Source organism: Stereum hirsutum, assembly GCF_000264905.1.
Source record: "Stereum hirsutum FP-91666 SS1 unplaced genomic scaffold STEHIscaffold_18, whole genome shotgun sequence".
NCBI classification, from domain to species: domain Eukaryota; kingdom Fungi; phylum Basidiomycota; class Agaricomycetes; order Russulales; family Stereaceae; genus Stereum; species Stereum hirsutum.
In genome coordinates, this window is record NW_006763148.1 from 892,991 (window position 1) to 913,402 (window position 20,412).

The 20,412-nt window shown below is 50.8% G+C and overlaps 6 protein-coding genes across 6 annotated transcripts; 3 read left to right on the forward strand and 3 right to left on the reverse strand.

Moving 5' to 3' along the window:
- Nucleotides 1-50: 50 nt before the first annotated feature.
- On the forward strand, nt 51-4,678 carry STEHIDRAFT_150188 (kinase-like protein). The gene is made up of 9 exons (XM_007309792.1): nt 51-661; nt 715-901; nt 962-1,106; nt 1,217-1,308; nt 1,385-1,463; nt 1,521-1,686; nt 1,755-2,896; nt 2,952-3,267; nt 3,344-4,678. The coding sequence occupies exons 1-9, from the start codon at nt 251-253 to the stop codon at nt 3,656-3,658; spliced, it is 2,853 nt and encodes a 950-aa protein (XP_007309854.1). The 5' UTR covers nt 51-250; the 3' UTR covers nt 3,659-4,678.
- A 502-nt stretch (nt 4,679-5,180) lies between these two features.
- On the reverse strand, nt 5,181-6,793 carry STEHIDRAFT_142422 (acetolactate synthase). The gene is made up of 4 exons (XM_007309793.1): nt 6,497-6,793; nt 6,237-6,432; nt 5,612-6,107; nt 5,181-5,516 (listed from the first exon to the last, which is right to left on the reverse strand). The coding sequence occupies exons 1-4, from the start codon at nt 6,766-6,768 to the stop codon at nt 5,413-5,415; spliced, it is 1,068 nt and encodes a 355-aa protein (XP_007309855.1). The 5' UTR covers nt 6,769-6,793; the 3' UTR covers nt 5,181-5,412.
- A 2,050-nt stretch (nt 6,794-8,843) lies between these two features.
- On the forward strand, nt 8,844-11,161 carry STEHIDRAFT_134821 (uncharacterized protein; the record flags this gene model as incomplete). Its single annotated transcript, XM_007309794.1, has 5 exons — nt 8,844-9,292; nt 9,373-9,559; nt 9,618-9,898; nt 9,961-10,264; nt 10,400-11,161. The coding sequence occupies 5 exons, from the start codon at nt 8,844-8,846 to the stop codon at nt 11,159-11,161; spliced, it is 1,983 nt and encodes a 660-aa protein (XP_007309856.1).
- Nucleotides 11,162-11,347: 186 nt separating this feature from the next.
- On the reverse strand, nt 11,348-12,448 carry STEHIDRAFT_162184 (uncharacterized protein; the record flags this gene model as incomplete). Its single annotated transcript, XM_007309795.1, has 4 exons — nt 11,348-11,524; nt 11,588-11,653; nt 11,725-11,891; nt 11,980-12,448. The coding sequence occupies 4 exons, from the start codon at nt 12,446-12,448 to the stop codon at nt 11,348-11,350; spliced, it is 879 nt and encodes a 292-aa protein (XP_007309857.1).
- Nucleotides 12,449-12,668: 220 nt separating this feature from the next.
- Nucleotides 12,669-16,296, reverse strand: STEHIDRAFT_86486 (uncharacterized protein; the record flags this gene model as incomplete). The annotated part of the gene is made up of 14 exons (XM_007309796.1): nt 12,669-13,081; nt 13,147-13,359; nt 13,432-13,664; nt 13,729-14,224; nt 14,287-14,407; nt 14,464-14,545; nt 14,597-14,674; nt 14,728-14,873; nt 14,940-15,099; nt 15,173-15,339; nt 15,403-15,719; nt 15,775-15,887; nt 16,021-16,229; nt 16,287-16,296. The coding sequence occupies 14 exons, from the start codon at nt 16,291-16,293 to the stop codon at nt 12,763-12,765; spliced, it is 2,661 nt and encodes an 886-aa protein (XP_007309858.1). The 3' UTR covers nt 12,669-12,762.
- A 553-nt stretch (nt 16,297-16,849) lies between these two features.
- Nucleotides 16,850-19,993, forward strand: STEHIDRAFT_125463 (glycoside hydrolase). The gene is made up of 21 exons (XM_007309797.1): nt 16,850-17,310; nt 17,397-17,427; nt 17,486-17,531; nt 17,599-17,728; nt 17,804-17,841; nt 17,911-18,064; nt 18,142-18,176; nt 18,228-18,250; nt 18,329-18,351; nt 18,414-18,442; nt 18,512-18,537; nt 18,598-18,671; nt 18,735-18,810; nt 18,868-18,898; nt 18,952-19,007; nt 19,068-19,161; nt 19,221-19,287; nt 19,347-19,355; nt 19,414-19,610; nt 19,675-19,729; nt 19,785-19,993. Exons 1-21 carry the CDS (start codon nt 17,227-17,229, stop codon nt 19,854-19,856), a joined length of 1,350 nt encoding a protein of 449 aa, XP_007309859.1. The 5' UTR covers nt 16,850-17,226; the 3' UTR covers nt 19,857-19,993.
- Nucleotides 19,994-20,412: the final 419 nt, after the last annotated feature.

Genomic DNA, 20,412 nt, shown 5'->3' on the forward strand with positions numbered 1-20,412 from the left:
TACAACTTCGCTTACTTCTTTGCTTCCATCCTTGCTTTTAACCCCAACCACGCTTGGCCCTCGTCAAACGCCGTCAACGGCTCTTGCAGTGCTCAGGACTTGTTTCCCAAGGCGATGATTTCGTCAGAGGGGAGCTCTCGAACAGAACGCTAGTTTCAGGCTAACACTGCTCGACCCTTGCCACCTCTCCCTTGCCTTGTCCAACAAGTCTCTTTTTTTCTTTTTTTTCTTTACCCGCTATTTCGTCTGGATGATTACCGTCGAAGAGGCGACGCCCTCGCCGGAGCCAGCCTACAGACCGACGCTCGCTGATCTGAGCAGGAATGCCTCTGTCATCTCCACCTCGTCTAGCTCAGAGGACAACTCCCATCCGAATTTGCTCAGTACTCCTGGGCCCAGCCGCCCTCGTCCACTCCGCACTTTCTCCTCCCCTCGTTCCCGCAGCCCAGGCGGCCCCACAACGCCTCGCTCGACTCGCCCACCCGCATACCTCACCAGGGAGCTAGGCCTCCCTGACGATCACCCACAGGTCCAGGCACAACAAGCCCGCTCCCGCGCACCCTCAAAATCAAAGTCCCGCACTCGTTCTCGCTCGGCCGGACGACCCAGCGCGGATGATTATGACTTTGGAAAGATATTAGGAGAGGGCTCATACTCCACCGTGAGTCTCTTCGTTCACACAAACTTTGCCGCAAAATTTAAACCCACCTCTAGGTATTACAAGCTACACATCACGGCACGGGTCAACAATACGCGATCAAGATTATCGACAAGAGCCATCTTATCCGCCACAATAAGCTGCAGACTGCACACGCGGAGAAGAATACTCTCATCAGGCTCCGACCCGGTCATCCTGGCATCGTCCGTCTCCATGCCGCGTTTCATGACGAGTGGTCTCTCTGTACGCCAAGCCACGTTTATCTCGTGTTTGCTCTCACTAATCCTGTGTCATTGTCTATAGTTTACGTACTCGACCTCGCAAAGAATGGTGAACTTCAGTCCCGAATATCTCGGCTAGGTTCTCTGTCGTTGGAATGCTCGCGGTATTATGGCGCCCAGCTTGTCGACGCGCTTGACTACATGCATTCCAAGGGTGTCATCCATCGGTACGTTATCCGCATCACGCACCTGCATTCCAATACCCGTCCTTTCTCCTTTCCGCGAAGTTTGCCGCCACCTATCACAGCCTGACACATTTATTGCGATGTTGATGCAGAGATCTCAAACCGGAGAACCTGCTTCTCGACGACGCGTTTCGCATCAAAATTACGGATTTTGGGACCGGAAAGCTCATTGATCTCGGAGAGGGTGAGTCCGGCTACATCACTACGGCAGTTGATTTACTATTCGACGAATATTGTAACTGATGTTGTGCCCCTATCAGCCGATGCACCAAAGACCTTTGTCGGAAGTGCACCTTACGTATCACCGGAATTGTTGGAACGGAATGAAACGAGCAAAAGGTAGTGCATTGTCCCCTTTCACTATTCCTTCGTGGCCTCGCCCTTATGTGCATCAAGTTCGGATCTCTGGGCGCTTGGATGCATACTGTACCAGATGATCGCCGGTCGATTCGCCTTTCACGGGCTTACCGAATACCTTACCTGGCAAAAGATCAAGGCGCTCGACTACACCTTCCCCGAAGGTTTCGATGAGCAAGCCAAGGATCTCATCACGAGGCTCTTGGTATGTCTCCTTTTTTTAACTCCTTCCAAGTTCGTCCAACCGGGCTCCAATGCTCATTTTGGGATTAGGTCAAAGATCCAGCGGCTAGGCTCGGCGCCGGCCCTGCAAATTCGGACAATACGATGGCCGCCCTTCGTTCGCATCCCTTTTTCGCGTCCATCGTCTGGGAAAAACTGTGGAGCGATCCGGCACCTCCGTTGGAGCCTGGACTGTTGAGGCGAGAGGATTTGGGTTTGGAGAGGAAGTGGGAGGACGTGGGCGCGGCTTGGGACGCCTTGGTGGAAGGAAAGGAGGGCAAGTCGTCTTCTGCGCTGGACAGTGATGACGAAGAGGATGAGGAGGATGATGAGGGAAGCGGTACAGAGGAGGGAAAGGAGGGAAAGAGAGTGAGGATAGCGGGCGAGGACGGGATCGAGTGGGCGAGGGATGGGGAGGGGACAGAGTTCGGGTTGTTCGGAGGAGGGAGGAGAGGAGACAATAATGGGACCAGTGTCCATGCGACGCCACCGACGCCGCTGGGGGACCTGGGACCTTTGAACGAGTTGCCGGACTACGCTGGGACGCTCGGAGTGGCGGGGGCATCGGGGCTGGGACAGGTGGTGACCGATGATAGGATGAGTGAGAGGACGATGTTAGCACCCAAAATTCACAGGTCGAGGGTTAACGGGAATGGGGCACTGCAGTTCCAGTTGGCAGAGCCGCAGAGGGATAGTCTTGTGAGGGATGATGAGGACGAGCCGGGGATTGTCTCTGTGCCGACAGAGGAGGGTGATGCGGCGGAGACTGCGACAGAGGCAGGTGCACATTCGGACACGAGTTCAGAGACGAGCGAGTCGGTCGTGCCGCCGGGTGTTGGGATGCTATTGGGCACGGGTATGGGTATGGGTATTCTGGAGGGTGACGAACCGCCGGAAGGAAAAACTTTGTCCGGCGCTGTGGAAGGAGTAGGCGCCGGGGCAGCGGATGTTGATGCGGACTCTGGTGTAGGGTTAGGGATGGCGGATGAAGGAGAGGAAACGAGTGCAGGTGTGGTGATGAAGAGCGAACCGATAGCGGTGCCCGGGCATGTGAGGAATTCCAGATCGTTAACGGGCTCGTCAGATGGGAGTCCAGTGGAGAAGTTGGGTGCGGCCTGGGGTGCTACGTTCAACCGGGGCAGACTACGGACCAGGGCCCCGATTGTGGAGGTGACGCCTATTGAGCCGGATTGGTGAGCGATTCTTGTAGCGCCTGCCTCTCCTAGCGCGAGACTGACGACCTTGCAGGAACTCTGTCCTTGCACCAGGAGAAATAATTCTCCACCATTCTGCCGTTGAAGAGACCGTCCTCAAACGGCGGACGTCCAGGCTCCTGCTCCCTATTCCTGTTGCGCCTCGAAGACCGAAAATGAGGCAACTGGCACTCACATCGCATCGGCTTGTATGCTTGAAACAGCAGCATAAAGGTGGGAATGTGGTGATCAAGTGCGAGTACGGGTTGAGACCATCCGAGAAGGAGAAAGAAAAGGACAGGGAGAAGGAGTCGAGGAGGATCATCACGGGTGTTGGTAAGAAGAGCGATAGGGAGTTCGTCGTCTTCACGGTGTGTTGTTTTTTCTTTACTTCCTCTCCTTGGCCCATTCCGCGATAGCTTGCACCCTGACGCTTTTCCGCTCTAGACGAATAAATCCGCCTTTTTCGCTGCACAGTCCAGCGAGGTCGCGAACGAATGGATGAAGAAGATCCAGGAAGCCTTAGAGCGTCATGGTGCCGAGCATCGTGAACGAAAACTTTCAAATGCGACCAACACAAACGCCAATGTCGCCGCCACCGCCACTCCGAGCACTACCGGGAACGACACAGTGAATTCCAGCACTGGCACTTCTTCGAACACGGCCTCCAGTCCGACTGCTAAGGCTCCGACTACTCCCCCGAGACCAACCTACGAAACTCGTCTGAGCAATACTCCCCTGACTCCCTCTCCTGGAGCATAATCAAGCCCAAGAGGACGTCTCCATGAATATGGCTATTTATAGCATGGCCTCTTCTCATGCACATGCCTTTTGTTTTGCCGCCCATCTCGTATGGCGGTGGTGTCTTTTCTTTGGGTTACATTCCTGTTCGGGCTGCAACCTGTACATATGTGGTGGCAGGAAAATATATGGGTATCATTATCTCTTGATTTCCAACTTTCGCATGGGCCTTTTTCGCTTGCTCGCCTTCGCATCCTGCCTCCATCACCTCACTTCCTTCGTCATCCGACCATCTATTGAAGGACAGGTTTCATTTCACCTCCATCCTCTCTACCCTTCGCAGTCCGCGCGCTGTGCCTTTCTTAATCTACTGTGTTCTATTCCAGTCTCGTCTTCACTCTCTCCCTCGGTTTCCTCTTACACGGTTATCTATACCTGCTCGGCTTCGTCCATGTCCATTATGTACATGTCACAATTGTTAGTATTCTCTATCTCTATCCTGTCCTCTTTCCCTTTTCCTTCTCGCGCATGAAACGCTCGGGCTATCTCGTCGGTCGGGGATCGAAAACCAAACGAACGTTTTTAGAACCTGTACTGTACCGTACCTTCTGAGTCACCTCGCTTCCTACTATCACCTTCTATCTCTCCTCCTCCCAGTCGAGTCACCCACTCCCATTCAATCCAAAAGGCGGACGGCGGACCTTGTGATATCAATGGCCTCGGTTTTCAATTACTTATGCATCCTTCTACTCGAGTATACACCAAGCACTCCCATCACCTCCGTTCCTACCTCCTTTGCTTCTCTTCTCCTAATGGGTGCTTCTCAATCGGCGGACAAACGTATACATATCAGAGCTTCAGTACTACATACTTATACACGCACGAAGGACTCTCCCTTTCGCTTCCGTTCCCTACTACTCCTTTTACCTACTCTGTCTGGGTTCCTATCTCTCGTTCCTTTCCTTTCCTCCCTCTACGCTACAGTTGCACTTACCCCCCTGTTCGCCGTATTTTATTATATTCGCTGTTGCTCGCTCACCCTTTCTAACCCGTCACTCGATATGGTTCATCGTTCGACCTTCGACCTCGTTCTATTTTGGTTCCCTTGTATCTGTCTCTTTCCTCCGTTCACTAGCCTGTATCTGGTCATAAGTGTGGTGGTTGCACGTCAAATGCCGATGCTCATCGTGCTCGTTCAGTCCCTTCTGGCTCGAGGGTCGTGTCTATTCGCTTCGCTCCCAACGTCGGTCCATATGTTGTGGCAGAATTTTTGGTCCACTTTTCTCGTTATGGAGATGCCCTGGAAGCCGGTCATGCCAATGTCGAATTGTCATGTTTGTTCGCGGCGAACTCTCCTCCCAAATTGTTGATCGACGCTCCAGGGCGATGCGTTCCTCTCAAGTATTGGGTTCAACAATAGCTACGTTTGATCAGTTGAGTCGGATGCCTCACCAGATTGAAGTCCGTTTGAACCATCTTCAGCTTGGTAGGCATGGCGCGTTCAAATCTCACAGCTCATGAATAGGCCGATTTGATGCACAGCGAGAACTGTCACTACATTCTGCACGAGCAGACCCGGGTGGATCGGACCACTGGTAACCATTGGTAAGAAGCACAGACGGGCAACATCACATATTGGATAAGTAATCATCACCCATGAACAAGTCAATGACTTAGGATAATTTTTAGATGGCCACAGATGGTGGTGTGGAGAGTAGGACACAACCAAGAGGAAGAGTGTCGCAAGAGGCAGGAAGGATAGATGCGAAGGACGTTTAACCGGGAGGGAGTAAGCTGGCGTCGATGGCACCGGCTTCTTCGGCGTAGATGTCGTCGTCGGGCGAGCGAGCGAGGGGTGTACGGGGCATGGCCATGATACCTATTTATCACGCCACAAGTCAGTGAATGAGTCCAGAGCAAGCTATAGGATAGAGAGGTGGGCAGGATAGAGCGTGTGCATGGAGCTCGACGTACCGGTACGAGCACTCTCAATGATCCCGAACGGCTTGACGAGCGACAAGAACGCATCCACCCTCGATGTCTTCCCACTCATCTCGACAATAATACACGTCTCGCTCACATCCACGACCTTCGCTCCAAACTGCGTCGCCAATACATGGATACTCTGCAGATGCTGATGTCTCTGTCTCAACGCCTCCGACGGCGTCAACATCTTCTGGCTGGAACCACCACCCGTAGTAGAGGACTCGTGAGGGAGGACAGACTCGGGGTGCTCGAATTTCTGGGCGAGGTTGATTTCGGCCTCTAGTTTTTCGGGACTGACTTGACCTTCGGTTTGGTCGTCTGCATAGGCTTGGGGGTTGCGGCCCATGCGACGGGGTTCGTGGGAGGGTCCGCCTTGAAGTTGGTCTTCGAGGTATTCGGGCCCAAGGATGGAGAGTTTGACCAGGAGCAGTTCACGAGTGATTGTTCGGGTTTCGGTATAGTCGAGAACAGCCCATACGGGGACCTATAGCGATACGGATTGTGAGGGTGACCGCAGTTCACGGAAGGAAAGGGATATTTGGACACGAGATAGGAGGAATGAAGTTTATGAGCCGGAAGCTTCGTGGAGGTACTGAGACGAGGTACGACGTACAAGGTCTTCTAGCTGACGTCTGGCCTGTTCAATTACACCGTCCTGGCCGCTGAGGACGATGCACATCCGACTCAGGTCGCGAATTTCGGTACGGCATACGACGAGGGAGTCGATATTGAAACCACGTCCTGCGAGGATACCAGAGACGCGGGATAACACACCCGGCTCGTTTTGCACGAGACAGTTCAGGACATGCCTTCAGATGGCCAACGGATTCGATTTCAGTGTGACTCATGGTATTGTAAGCTATTGCTACGCACTTTTTAAACGGTTGGAGGCTAGGAGGCGGGGTGTTATAGAGGATATTCGTGACGGCCTCCTCCGCAGTTCTCTGTCTTGGCAGATCCATCACTGGCAAGGGTGGTGGCCGCACACGGTGAGATCTTTTGTAGTCCAAAGCCGAAGTGGAATCATCAATGGGTGGTGGGGGTCTGGGGGTATTATTGAGTATCCGCGTTGTCGTGGCGAAGGACCGTGCATGAACGACCGAGCGCGAAGCCGCATTAGCTCGCAAAGCTAAGAAGGATGCCATTTTGTTGGCTTGAGGTTGACCTTGTCTAGATGGTAGCAGACGGTAGGTAGAGAGCAAGAAATAGACGTTGGCCGATGACTCCGTAGCGTCTTGTTTTCCCACGGTACTTTATTACCCCACCTTTCCGCGGCGAAAATCGCATTGCAAATTTCCTTGTTGATCCTTCTCATTGTGTGAGCCTGAAATAGGCTCGACAATCATCTTTCTCTCATACGGTTTTATTTTTCTATCGTAATCCACGATGAGGAGTCGATGGGAACTTGGCAACTACTCGGGTCGCGATATCCGTTCTGGGGCAGTATGTTTCTGATGCGCTGCCACCATGATTGATAGTGCCATTGTGGACACATATTTCCTTGTATCTGGCTCTGAATCCATTCTTCATCGTCAATTTTGAAGGGCACGGCCACAGGTATCTGTAGCTCGACTAGGGCATTGATGGACTGTGTCCACAGTTGCACGCCTCAGAGGAGAGATGGCATTGTCCCCTTTCCAGTCACCGTGTCATCAGTGGGACGCAGAGGAGAGTTCACCGCGGGCGCCAACCCATGCATAGATGGTTGCGCTCTTTCTCATCGAGAGTCTGCTGTGTTATTGCCCCAATTGTTTGGCCACTGATATCGCCCTGATCCACACAAGTCCCTCCTTAGTGACGGTCAAGAGATACAGATGTACTACTTGGACTTTGCTCTGCTGATTTCTCCGTACATTATCCTTGACTTCGCAGTCGTTGCTCCTTTAGCTCGTTTCTTGTCATCATTCTCTGGCGCGTCTGAATCAGGGATTCGACTATTCGGATGGTAAATTTACCCAGGTATTCTTACGGAAATCCTATTTAGAGAAACCCGAGCACTGGCAAACGATGGTAAGCAATGTTGTGTGTGGCACTTCTCATCTGTGCACAGCTGATGACATGGTCATGGCTCTGTTTTTCTATGCACGCAAACGAACCATTCAGATATTCCACAATCAACGTCAGCACACCTTCATGTTTGATGTTTCACGTATGCGAGCTCTGCCTCCGCACAGTTCAACAGGGTTTGGGATTCATCAGCACTAGAAGCAGACGAGAACTCCCTCTGCATATGCCTGTCGGAACTCCTAATATCCTGTCTAGTGTGGATCGCACAGAACGACAGGCTCGCGCCAGCCGATTTCACCATAAAGGTTTGTTTGGCTACTTTTATGTGTACGGTGGAACCAACACAACCTGACTTATGTTCCGAAAACAACTAGAATAATCAGAACCTCTCGATGCGACTGCAAGCTGTGGATGAGCGGGCGACTGCGGTGATGAGCCCAGACGTTGTTCTTTACCCCGAAACGACCATGTTCTCGTCCATACCCATGAGACATTGATATTACCACATGTTACTTAGTGCCCACAGCTCTCTTTTCCGTTCTTCGTCATGATCAGTACATGGCGGCATGACACCATGCTGTCCCTGTTGTCCTCTAAGGTAACGTCCATCACCCCTGAGTACTCAGTGCGGTAGCGCTGCGAACCTGATGGCTGCGTAGTGTGGACGTTGGCGCAGTGAAAAGTTATACGGACTCGCCTCATTCACGAAGTTCTACTTCTGATGTTTTCTTCTTGTACTCATATTTTCGAGTTCAATCCTCGTGACTGCTTTGTATTCGTTCCTCAGCTTCTCTCCCTCTTATGCGTAATTCGTCTCTCGGTCGATTCGAACAGTGAATGAGCCTTGAGTAACATCGTTAAATAACTGGGACTGATTCCTTGAGGTCGGTCCACACACGGCGTGCAATGAATTTGAATTGTGAGTGGCAATTTGAGTACCTACGCCACACGCAGTCCGCCGCCTGTGTGGCCCCGACATCCTCCCCGAGACTTCCGACTCGGAATCATGCAGTGCAAGGTTCTTGGTTCGACAGTACAACGTCCTTCTGATAAGTATTCCATCACCATAACTATCTATATTTCCCAGCACAGCTATGGTACCAGAGCGGGCGCTCACGAGAGGCGCTGACCGCTGACTTCTGTCTCTTTGTCTGACACTCACGACACCGCGACGCCGCTGCCACAGATAGTTTGACCATCGTTCGCTCATGACATGTCTCTTGCTGGCTTCACGTTTGGCTCGTTTGGCGATGTCATCTCTCTCATCAGTCTTGTCCTACAAGTGCGCAGAGCACTGGGCGATAGCGCAGGGGCCTCCGAAGACCATCAAGCTCTCATTGCAGAGCTCGATTCGTTTTCACATCTTCTTCACGTAGTACGTGAGGCCCTGGCAATCCACGACGGCCCTCGGAAGCTGCCCAATTCTGTGAGGAATGCCATGAATCAGGGTTTACTCTCTTCGGCGGCACTCCTGGCAGATTTCTACAAGGATATCGAGAGATATAGTGGAAGCTTGAGGCAAGGAGGGTCCGGCAGCGTCATTAGAGACTCATGGATGAAGGTGGAATGGGCTTTATATAAGAAGGAGGACGTTAGACAGATCAGAAGAAAGTTAGCAAATCAAGTTGGAAGGATTAATGCTCTGCTTTCTGTTTCCTATTGGTATGTCTGCGTTTTACGCGTTCTCCACACTGGCAATGGACTATGAAATGATGTTATACTGACTTCGTTGCTCGTATTAGGCATGCACTTGACTGTGTAGAGGATGTATGCCATCAGCATCGAATCGCTCTGGTAGAAGTCTCTCGCCGAATGGAGGAACTGCCGCAGGCACTCGGGTATCCGTGGGCCGTCCAACGTCCTATTCAGCTTAGACACATCCTGGGTCATACTATCGACCTACCTATGGATTTGTTCGCCACGTCAGAGGTGAACACATTATATCCTTTACTCGTGGTTTACGCGTACTGAGATACGTCTGTTCTAGTTCTTTGATGATTTTCTAAAGTTTTTCTTCAAAAATCGGCCAGGCAGCCGCTTCGTTGAACGAGGAGACTATGACCTTTCTACCTCGCCTGGTGATGCTAGTGCCTCGGTGATCATTGCAGTGGAAGAATGGAAAGCAATAGTCAAGCCGGGTATGGCCATCGACATGAACGCTGTCCTCCGTCGTAGAATATACGACAGCGACCATCGTCATCGGGTATGCACAAGCTGCGACAGAGCACTCAATACTTTGTCTGTTACGGACAATTTCGTTATACAATGGTGAGTCCTCTTTAGTCAAGCAAATTTATTATGTGCCTATCTATGACTCACCTCCCTTCCAGTACTTTTTGTCAAACTTGGCTCACGGTCTCAAACGGTCCGATCGAGAACAATTCCGGAGGACAGGCACGAAGCAGCGACATCGCTAGAAATCCCTCTTCACAGCGATCACTCGACGAGCCACCTGGGTCCCAAGAAGACACAGACCAAGATCTGAAGTTCATACGCCGCGTTCGCCTTCTGGAGTTACACTTGCATTCTTCGAGCCAGGAACCTCACGCGCAGTCCGTACCAGACCAGCTTGGTGTCGACTTCTCACTCGCGGCGGAAGATTCACTTCCCCTTAGTGACGATGGCGAAATCAGGGTAAGTGGAATTTTTCGATTAATCTCGGCGCTATGACATGTAATTTTGATGTGCCATCAGCAAGATACAGTCTGTATTCTATATGGTGCTGGGTATACTCTATACAATAGCTGATCCTCAGCCTCTACGTTGCAGGTGCAGCTCAAGGAAGCGTCCACAGTACCTGAAATGAACATAAGCGACTGCACAACTGAGCCGACTCAGTCAGCTGCTTTCACTCCCGAAGGCAAGACATTGGACCCAGCTTCCCTTCCATCACAAATTATTCGACAGAAATCCAGCATTACATTCGATACATTGCCTTCACCCACTCATCCACCTGATGGCAATGATCGCCGTTCACCTTCGCCGACCTCAATATTCTCCGCTCGTTCTGGCCGCTCCGTGCGGTGGGCGCGAAGCACCAGTTTTGCAGAGAATACGGGCGGCTATTTTTCGCATAGATTCAGCCTCCCAGCTCGGGTCCGTCGGCGAAGCTCGAATGCTACGTTCGCCAGCAGTCTACCCAGCGCTGAACAGGACAACTGGATCAGCGATGATGAAGATCTTGAAGACTCCCAACCACCTGCAGGGGCTCTCGCATCGATTCGTCCGGGATTCGCGAGCTCCCTGTTTTCGCCCACACGCACTTGCGTGGGCTCCTCCACGGACGTCGAGAACTCTCGTCCGACATCTCGCATTAGCTTCCTCAAAAAATATTCGCCTTTCCGACACCCATCACAGTCTTTGGTCTCTATCGACGACACTCACGATCGTTCATGGAGTCCAGGTGGGGAGGAAATTGATGTGGCCAATATCGACGACGAAGATGGCGAGGTTGTTTGTAAAAGATCTCGGATAGCCAAACTTCTCTCCCTTGTCAAACGACGCCGTACCACGTCTACTCGTGTTCAGTGAACAATATCGTCGCACACGAGATCTCATGCTGCGATTTGTCTGCTCCGTCGTGGACCGATAATTGTGATTCTGTGCACTTTTATGACACGTCCAAATTTGTATACATATGTACAACTGCGTTACACGAGTTTGTGCTTCGTTTATTTTGTGTAAAACAGTTTGTTTTGACACAGTGATGCATAGTCCTTACACATTCTCCCATTTTGCTTCCCGCAGAGCGTGACCGCCTTTGTACGCTTGGAAAGCCTCGATCGGCTGAGACCATCCTTGAAGTAAGTCTGGCGGTAGACTGAATACTTCGACACCCAAGGGACGGCAGCACTCTAATGATGGGTCATCTCCTTCTACCCCTTCACCCCACATCTAACGTAAGGCCAAATGTTGAATTATGAGCTCGAACGGAAATGAAGACGGTCTCGGACTTACCGCTTTTGAGAGATCTCCGCCTGGACAAGTAGAAAGTGCACAGAGAAGGTCTATCTCTGCGAAAAACTGTAGATTGTATATATTAGCGACATCTAGGCTGTTTGGCTGTTGACACTCGAAGGGAGAGTCACACTTACTTCGAAGTAGTCACCCTTCTTCGCCGGACATGATTTCATGAAGTACTGGTCCTTGTCATTGAGACCAGTGCACTGGAAGACATTTAGAACATCGTGAACATCGGACTCGGCAAGACCGTAGGGCAAGACGGCCCGCGTCAGGTTCGAGTGACAGTGATAATCGAAATCTGTGGTAACACAGGGCATCGGTAGTGAGTGCCACATCGTAATATAGGATCGCAACCATATCGGGAAAGAGACCAGTCAAGAACTTACCTTTTCCACTGAGCATCCGATTAACGTAAGGGTCACACCTTGTCCCTAATAAATCATGAATCCTTCCTCCCTCACCGTCTTTCCCGTAGTCCTTCAGTGTATCCCCAACGATGGTACACAACGGCCTCAAATACGGCAAAACAGACCACAGTCTATCACCAATCGATACATGCGCCCTTTGCAACTGTCTCGTTCTAGCAGCCCACATCCTCTCGCGAGGGTTTTGAAATGACCAGATATTCAAGTCTCCGACCTGGGCTCCTTCGACAGCAGTGATGCGGCATATAGATCCAGCTGGGACTTTCCAAGCTTTACCGCTGCGAATGGGAAGAACGAAAGATTCGGTAAGAGTGCGAGATGATGGTGTGGTCTCCCCCAGCTTTGAATAGAAGGTCTTGTCGATGTCAAGAGGACCTTCAGGGAGACATTGGTACGCTGCCTCGGTGAGGCGAGGGTTGGGTGTAGTCATGTCCAGGGCTGCAGAGATGGGCGTTTGATACGATATTAACGTTCAAAAGAACTGACAGGCTTATACTTATACGACGCCTAAAGAGATGCCAGACGGAAAGGCATATTGACCGAGAACTCGCAGAAGTGGGAGAATGAGCCTCCGGATTGCGCCGCGGCGAACCGCGTGGCGTGTGGCTCAAGCTTTGCCGCGACGAACAACATCGCCGTCTGTTTTCCTTGCGACATATAGCCTCGAGTAAAAACAAAGGTGTAACAAGCTCATGCCGCTATGCTGCCATACGGCGCGATGGGATCGTGTCTGACCCGCCCACCTCAAGTCTCACTCTTACTCCTACTCACTTCTAAAACCTTCCTGGCCAATTCCACGTACTCCTTGGCCACATCCAAATCTCCCCCTTCGCTCTCCGTAACTTTCTCCCAGTGACTCAATCCACCATCAATCAGCGTTAGAGCTTCTTCCTCGCTGTGCTCCTCCACCCATCTTACATATTCACTTTCTTGCCAGCCGTGAAGTTGGTGCGGGAGTTCGATGGGTGAGCGGACGAGAATGTGGTGGAGGACGATCAGCGGCGGCAGACTGGCTGTGCGTGTCGAGGAAGCAAGAGAGTCGTTGTCCAAGAAGAGTAACGGACTGGAATAGAGAACACGATGTTAGATGAAAGAAGGAGTACATTGTCAAAGATGACCAAAGCTCACCGCATCGCTCTCAGTGCTCTGTATTCATCGCCAATAATCTCCAGGCTAGCACCTCGCTTTGATTGGGGATTATCCGTCATGAAAGCACTAAGCGCGAATTCCAGTTCTGTCATATCGCTGGTAAGCTGCAATTTACCGCTCTCTTTCAACGGCTTGACGATCGAAACGTGCAGGACGAAGGTCTTCATGACGTGTTTCACTATAGAGATCATCCTGGACATGAAAAGTGTTCGAGGTCAATGAGCAATATCTACCATTACAGCCTCTGAGACAAAGGTAACATACCATTCTCGACTCAGAATACCAACATTCCACCGACCCAGAATCTCGTACTTCACGAATGTCAATTTCTCCGTGATCTCTTTCACGTACGGACTCGCCCCGCCTCCCATACCAGCCATAGGATCCCCAACCTTCGCAAAGTCGGTTCTATGTATTTTGGAAATGATGGCGCTCAGCTCCTTGTTGATCGCAGATAGGAGTGGATCCACGATCTGCATGAAGAGATCGTTGAGGTTCTGCACGATACAGATTCTTCATCAGCGTGGCCCCGAAAAACAAAAGGCGTTGGGAGAGCCTTACCTTGACAGAGGGTCTCAAAATGGCCCATACACCATCAGGATACTCCTCTTTGAGTTTTTCGACGTTCCCAACAACGGTCCACACACAGCTCCCCACCCCCGCGTTCACGATCTGCTCCCTCGTCGCAACCGCCCCCGAGCCCGGGCCCGTCAAGCCAACACTACCCAGCACCAAAGCTTGCCTATCCCTACTAACCAGCGCATCAGCCCTCGTTTCCATCATTTCCAGCGCATTTGCTACATGTTTCGCCACGTTTCTCAGGAGTAATGGATCGAACCTGGCCGTATCCAGCTCGTTCGAGATAGCACGAGAGACGTTGATACCTTCGGCGGTGTCGGGGTTGTTGGTGCCGTTTGATGCACGGGAGGTAGGTGAGAAGGTGGTGGAACTGGAGGGGAAGGCGGAGGAGATCGATTCGGTTAGACGAGTGGACGTGCGAGTCAGGTAATGGGACTCGAAGGTCGAGAGAGCACGGAGAATGAGGATGGTTTCTGGGCTGGAGGTTCAAATTTACAAAGTTAGTCTCGATCGTGGTATCCGAGATGGGTGATACGCTACCTTTGTTGGGTAACGGAGTAGACAGTGTCGGTATATACTGCAATCTTGGCGAAGAACTCGTGAAAAAGACGTAGTAGGCGGGGGTAACCGTTTCCAAGTGTTTGTTGCATGAAGGTCGAATCTTTGGGGCTGGTATGAGCATCCTGCTGCAGCACAGTATGAAAACAAGAGAGGTACTTCTTGAGGCATCGCGGGTCTGCTTTTCTAGAGCACGTCCGAGGGCTGCCCAAAAGGTGAAGCTTGGTCTATTTTCGAGGAGCTGCAGAACGCCGTTGAGTCTATGAACACAGCGAGTGTCACGTAAATTTACCTTCATCGCCTCATCCAGAAATAGGACCTGAGAGATAGGATCCTTCTTGACCTTGAGGACCTTTTCGAGCGTGTACACCTAGATGTAAACGTTCATATGTACCCCGTGTGGTTCTGAGGAGATAAACATACTTTGATACAAGCCCCAGCAACATCTTCGATCATCGTCGCCAGCCGATTCCAAAGCGCGTTCGTCCATTGCGGCGCAGTCAAGTTTGTAGGCTCTGTCCGTACCCGTGACTTGTAGCCGACATGTTGCTGTTGTGAGGGCGCAGAATCTTAATTCACTTAATCAGAATCTAAGGCACAAGGAGAAACAAACGAATATAATGAGAAGAACCTACCTTTTGTGAGGAGTTCCTTGGAGATTTTCGACATGTCGAATGCAGACCGAATGCGAGACTCGACAGCGACCGATAAGTCGTCCACGAGATTTTGGACTATCTCCGGAAGGACGCGAAGATTATGTGCCGTTTGGAGTGAAGAAGCGAGCATGGCTTGATTCTATTGTCGCCAAAGTAGACATAGTCTATCATATTAGCGCTAGCTCTATAGGGCCACAATGAAGTGCACAAACCGTTTCAGCCAGTCCGTTAAGAATCATATTCTCCATGTCAGCAGCAATCTTAGTTCGTGAAGCTTCGACGAAGGGTATATGTGCTGATATGGTTTGGATATCACGAAGCGATATTCGCGGTGGTGACGATTCGTCGTCCGTATCCGGTGGCACCTCAAGAAGATCACCTGAAGCAACCCGTCCGAGTTCAGCCATAGAGGCTCCAGTATTAGTGTGAACTTCGAGCGCACCAATCTCTGCGACACTGAGAGCAGCCTGAGCCAACGCCCGCTCCTTCTCTCCCTCTAGTTCCATTCCAGGCGTCGTACTCCGCCTTCCTGCATCGAACGAAGACCTCCCGTTCACCTTCACGTCCGGCTTCGATCCTGATTCTTCCCCTTGTATACCACTCCCATCGCCAAGTTCAACCATCTGAGACTGCAATCGTTTTGCCAGGACCACAAACCGCGATGTTCTTCGGAGTGCATCGGAGACTTGGTGTAGGCGCTGTAGTCGGTTTATACTCGATTGGAGAGCTTGGTATGGGTCTCGAATCTTTTGTCGCAGTCTGAGCGTAATATTAACAGAGGTATCAGCCTGAATAATGGTATGGGTGAACTCACTTCGTCAAGGAAGAGTCCAAGTCATCCAGTCCCGAGCCCACGGACTGCAGAGACTCCTCAATCTCTCCCACACCGGCCGCTTGCACCAGCAGTCCTTCATGATGAGTAGTCACCTAAGTTATGGACCAACCACGGGTCCAGAGATACAAGCAGAGCAGAGCAAAGGAAGTCAAGAAGAAGATAAGTGCAAGATTGGATAGAAGCGCGCTGAATCCCTTACAGCTGGCAATCGAGAGTACTACATACCACGTTCTTGATCTGTTTCGAGACGTCCTCAATCCCAAAGTCAAGTTTCGCAATAGCGACCGTAATATCCTCTTTCGCGGGCTCGAGGCCCGTGGGCTTGGACGGCTTTGTAGAATTAGCGCCAGGTTGAGGTGGATAGGGTTCACCGGCGAGGATTGCGTTCGCGTATTCGTTCGCGTCGAAGTCAGGAGAGGTGAAGGCGGAGTAGTCTGAGAGATGAACAGCTTAAGACATATGTTCTCAAGGTTAATTAAACAAAGACTCACCAGCCATGCCCTGCACCGAAATCAGACAAAAGCTATCGCTAGCGCCGAAGTTGTAGCAGTTCAAGCGTGTGGCGTCAAATGCTGTCGCCACAACGTACAAACCAACACGAGGTTCTCGAATCAGGCATTTCCTAATCCGGTCCTTTGTTCTCTCCGACTGAGACTACGACCATCTTGGCTAGTTTCTGCCCCTGGGCATTTGTCTACCAATGCTTTCATTCGCAACATCTTAGCCTTCCTCTTAAGCTTGCACCTTATAACTATGACAGAAACATGCTATTTTGCGAAGGTTCTAACAGTACGCAACACGGACCCTCCTGATCAAATCTCGGATAATGATGTCCACTGGCAGAGTTGCACCTGTGCCAGGCTATTTCTCCGCTTATTCATAATTGCGGAAGAACGATACACGCGCCCCGGGCCATTCTACGGTCTCCCATACTTCGAGCAACACTTCGAGTCTCAGGAAGAGTTCTGCAACTTGCTTATTCTCTGTATCAGAGGATCCCAAAGGCCCCAGGCTCAAATAGTTTTTGTCACGAGGACGGGATGGCTTCATCATGCCCTTGTGCATTGCCATCTCATGATTGTGCTCCGATCTGAGGTGCTGAACATAACTGACGAGGTTTAGCCGTATCGGCGCGGTGTTGTGGCAGCGGTAAACTGACGAGCTTTCTCCTTGCATAGCAGCAGTACCGGTTCCATTTGATCAGCTGTGCCAAATATGGCTAAGACAGACTTAAACCTACGCTCTGTGAAGTGGCCATGATGTGTTTCTGCGGTTGCAGATGCATGGTTTGCGTCAATTAATAGGACGTTGCTATAGAACGTAGACGTGTCAGGGGAGAAGAGCCTGGAATTCGAAGATCGGTACTCAGGTACTTAAGGATGCAAGAGGGCCCATCACGGTCACTACTTATTCTTGATTTTGTGAAGCATCATGAAATCTGTATCGTCTGCGATCGTTGCCGTGGCATTGTCTCTGGTACCCCTCGTCGCTACCCAGGCCTCTGAGTGGGGTCAGGTTCGTGCCTTCCACTAACCTGCTTCGTGGAAGACGAGGATTCCTGACCTTTCCTGCATTCGGACCGGATCTTGTGATCCACATAGTGCGGTGGCCAAGGTTGGACTGGAGCTACGAGTAAGTAGACCAACGAACTCATAGAGACAACAAAGCTGATCGAATCGTGTTCTCACAGCTTGCGCTTCTCCTTACGTTTGCACGTACCAAAACGACTACTACAGGTCCGCATGTTTGTGTCTCCTTCCGTATTTCAGCCACGCTACTCATCCACACCTTTGTATTTCGTAGTCAATGCATCCCCGGTACTGCTACAACGTCCGTGGCGCCTACGCCCACCCAGCCTACATCTACTGCTTCGGCTCCTACATCGACCGCATCCGCTCCTGCTGTTACCGGATTCGTACAAACATCTGGCCAAGTCAGTGACTTCTCTTGATACAGCCATATGGCAATGTGAACGTTCCACTAACTCAGTGATTGTCTCCACCTCAAGACATTCACCCTGAATGGCGAGACTTATACTGTCGCAGGGTACGTAGATTTTGTCTATTTTCCCTGGAGCTTCTTCGGGTACTCACGCGAGGCTCTAATTCTGGCTAGCGCGAACTCGTACTGGGTCGGCCTGATGGCCTATAGCACTGCGGACATGAACCAAGCATTCGCGGACATCGCAGCTGCCGGGGGAACCACCGTCCGAACATGGGGTTTCAACGAGGTCACGGCAGCTACCGGGGGAGGGTATGCCTATTACCAGGTTTGTTCACTATATTTCGTATTCTTCTCCACCATCCTGGGATAGTTGATTCTAATAAATATTTGTTTCGATCGTAGCTTTGGGCGGACGGAAAGGCGACTGTGAATACTGGGTAAATAGACCGTCTTGCTTGTTCAAGAACGATGCTGATCGTTGTATTTAGTTCGGATGGCCTTGAGAACTTTGGTGAGTTTGTGGCCCGATGGCTGAGTGAAGAATGGTAAAGACTGAGAGGAGTGTGGTATTATGTTGCGTGATCGGCAGATAATGTTGTCGCTGCCGCTAAGGTGAATTACCCCCTTATGACTTGACTTTCGCGTTTCTCCTGACTCTGGTCATGTTTTCCCAGGCCAATGGAATTCGTCTGATTGTCACCTTGTGAGTGCTTTTCTCTCCTGTCAGGAGATACGCCCCTAGAGTCTAATTAATCTTGGTATTTTCATGTAGGACGAACAACTGGTCGGATTATGGTGGTAAGTCTGCCGCATCTCGATCATATCGTGCATTCACATTCGACATCGACTTGCCCACAGGCATGGACGTCTACGTCAGCCAGATCCTCGGATCTACAGATCACGATCTCTTCTACACCAATTCCCAAGTCATCGTCAGTCCTCCCCTGATCTTCTACAAGATACACATGATAATCGGAATGGGTCTGTTTTGGTAGGCCGCTTTCCAGGACTACGTGAAGACGTTCGTGAGTCGTTACGTCGACGAGCCAGGTATCTTGGGTTGGGAGCTCGGTATGTCTGTCAAGAAGCCTCAACCCATATAACCATACCTCACTTAACATTCAATAGCGAATGAGCCCAGGTGCGCTGGAAGCACCGGGTAAGTCTATTCATAATTGGGTATCGGTCTATCCTTAACTCGTCTTTGAACAGAGTCACCACCGGAAACTGCACAAATGCCGACATCACCGCCTGGGTTGAGACCATGTGTGCGTCTGTTTCTTTACATCCAACGTATAAATCATATCCTAACTGTATTTCGTGATCAGCGGCGTTCATCAAGTCTATCGATTCAAACCACTTGGTTGGTCTTGGTGACGAAGGCTGGTTGAACGTCCCAGGCGATTCGGACTATCCCTACTCGTACGGTCTCATTTACCTCGCTAAATGATGTGTACAACCAAGTGAATCTGGGTCTACAGGGGAACCATCGGTATCGATTTCAACGTGAACCTCAACATCAGTACCATTGACTTCGGTACCTTCCACGTACGATTCATTTCTCTGATGTTTTCCGAGCTGAAGCTTACGGGCCACTGTCTCTGCAGTTATACCCCGTAATACACCTTCCTTACATAGGAAAGAATCTGACAGGTACTGATCAATACTCTGCAGGAAAGCTGGGGCGAAACCGCCAACCCCTCCAGTTCCGCCTGGGGTCAGCAATGGATCACCGACCACGCTACCTCGCAAAAGGCTGCCAACAAGCCAGTGATTCTGGAAGAGTTCGGTGTGACTTCTGATCAAGAGGACGTTTACACTGCATGGTATTCCACGGTGATAAGCTCTGGATTGACTGGTGATCTCATATGGTGAGCTAATTTGCATCTCGAGCAACGAAGGCAGGATGGTGTTTGAATTCATGTTCGCTTACAGGCAAGCTGGATCCAACTTCGCCGACCGTGGACAAACGCCTAACGACGGCTACGCTGTACGTGGCTATGTTATTTTCTTGTTCCTTCGGGCTTACCATCAACTGTGTATAGGTTTACCCCGGCACCGATGTCTATACCCTCGAGACGTCTCATGCTGCGGCATTGAAGGCGGCGCACGATTAAATCTCATTTGTGAAGCTTGTCTGTGGTTGGAGTTCGTGGAGTACGAAAAATTTCTAGTTCCTTACTGATTTCCTTAGCTGGTCGCATTGTGTGAACGTCTATATCTTTGATGATTTCTGAATATAATGTTGTCTGGTACATTGGACATGGAGGCGTCATGAAGTCTTTTTGTGGAGTTGCATTGTGATCCGAGGTGATTATAGATCAGATATGCTGAACGTATTGTTGCTAGAAGCTTGCTTTGCAAGAACGTTACGGCTACCATATGCCTCAGCATTCTCTTGAACGGATGAAGGTGTATGAGGAGATTTTTGGTTACCGCTCAAGACCGACAAGAACTCAGCACTCCAATAAAGGCTTCGCGAGTGACGAGTCAACTGTACCCACTCACCTCTTGTCTTCGCCACGGCGAGGTCATCGAGTGCCAATGAACGGCTCGGGTAGATGTACGTAAGGATTTACCGTCACCGGTATTGTACCTTTACTGCTCTGTACCTAGATCAATGTCTTCCATCTCCGAGAGGCTTCGATCGCATGAATGTTGGACCTCCGTAGG

What these genes read in the sequence shown, in the direction of transcription:
- STEHIDRAFT_150188 (XM_007309792.1), top strand. Translation starts at nt 251, where the DNA reads ATGATTACCGTCGAAGAGGCGACGCCCTCGCCGGAGCCAGCCTACAGA. An exon ending in GCTCATTGATCTCGGAGAGG is followed by an intron (nt 1,309 to 1,384) that starts GTGAGTCCGGCT and finishes TGCCCCTATCAG; the next exon opens with CCGATGCACCAAAGACCTTT. An exon ending in ACGCCTATTGAGCCGGATTG is followed by an intron (nt 2,897 to 2,951) that starts GTGAGCGATTCT and finishes ACGACCTTGCAG; the next exon opens with GAACTCTGTCCTTGCACCAG.
- STEHIDRAFT_142422 (XM_007309793.1), bottom strand. Translation starts at nt 6,768, where the DNA reads ATGGCATCCTTCTTAGCTTTGCGAGCTAATGCGGCTTCGCGCTCGGTC. An exon ending in GACGTCAGCTAGAAGACCTT is followed by an intron (nt 6,108 to 6,236) that starts GTACGTCGTACC and finishes GTATCGCTATAG; the next exon opens with GTCCCCGTATGGGCTGTTCT. An exon ending in CATTGAGAGTGCTCGTACCG is followed by an intron (nt 5,517 to 5,611) that starts GTACGTCGAGCT and finishes CGTGATAAATAG; the next exon opens with GTATCATGGCCATGCCCCGT.
- STEHIDRAFT_125463 (XM_007309797.1), top strand. Translation starts at nt 17,227, where the DNA reads ATGAAATCTGTATCGTCTGCGATCGTTGCCGTGGCATTGTCTCTGGTA. An exon ending in AAGGCGACTGTGAATACTGG is followed by an intron (nt 18,177 to 18,227) that starts GTAAATAGACCG and finishes CGTTGTATTTAG; the next exon opens with TTCGGATGGCCTTGAGAACT. An exon ending in AGGTGCGCTGGAAGCACCGG is followed by an intron (nt 18,899 to 18,951) that starts GTAAGTCTATTC and finishes GTCTTTGAACAG; the next exon opens with AGTCACCACCGGAAACTGCA.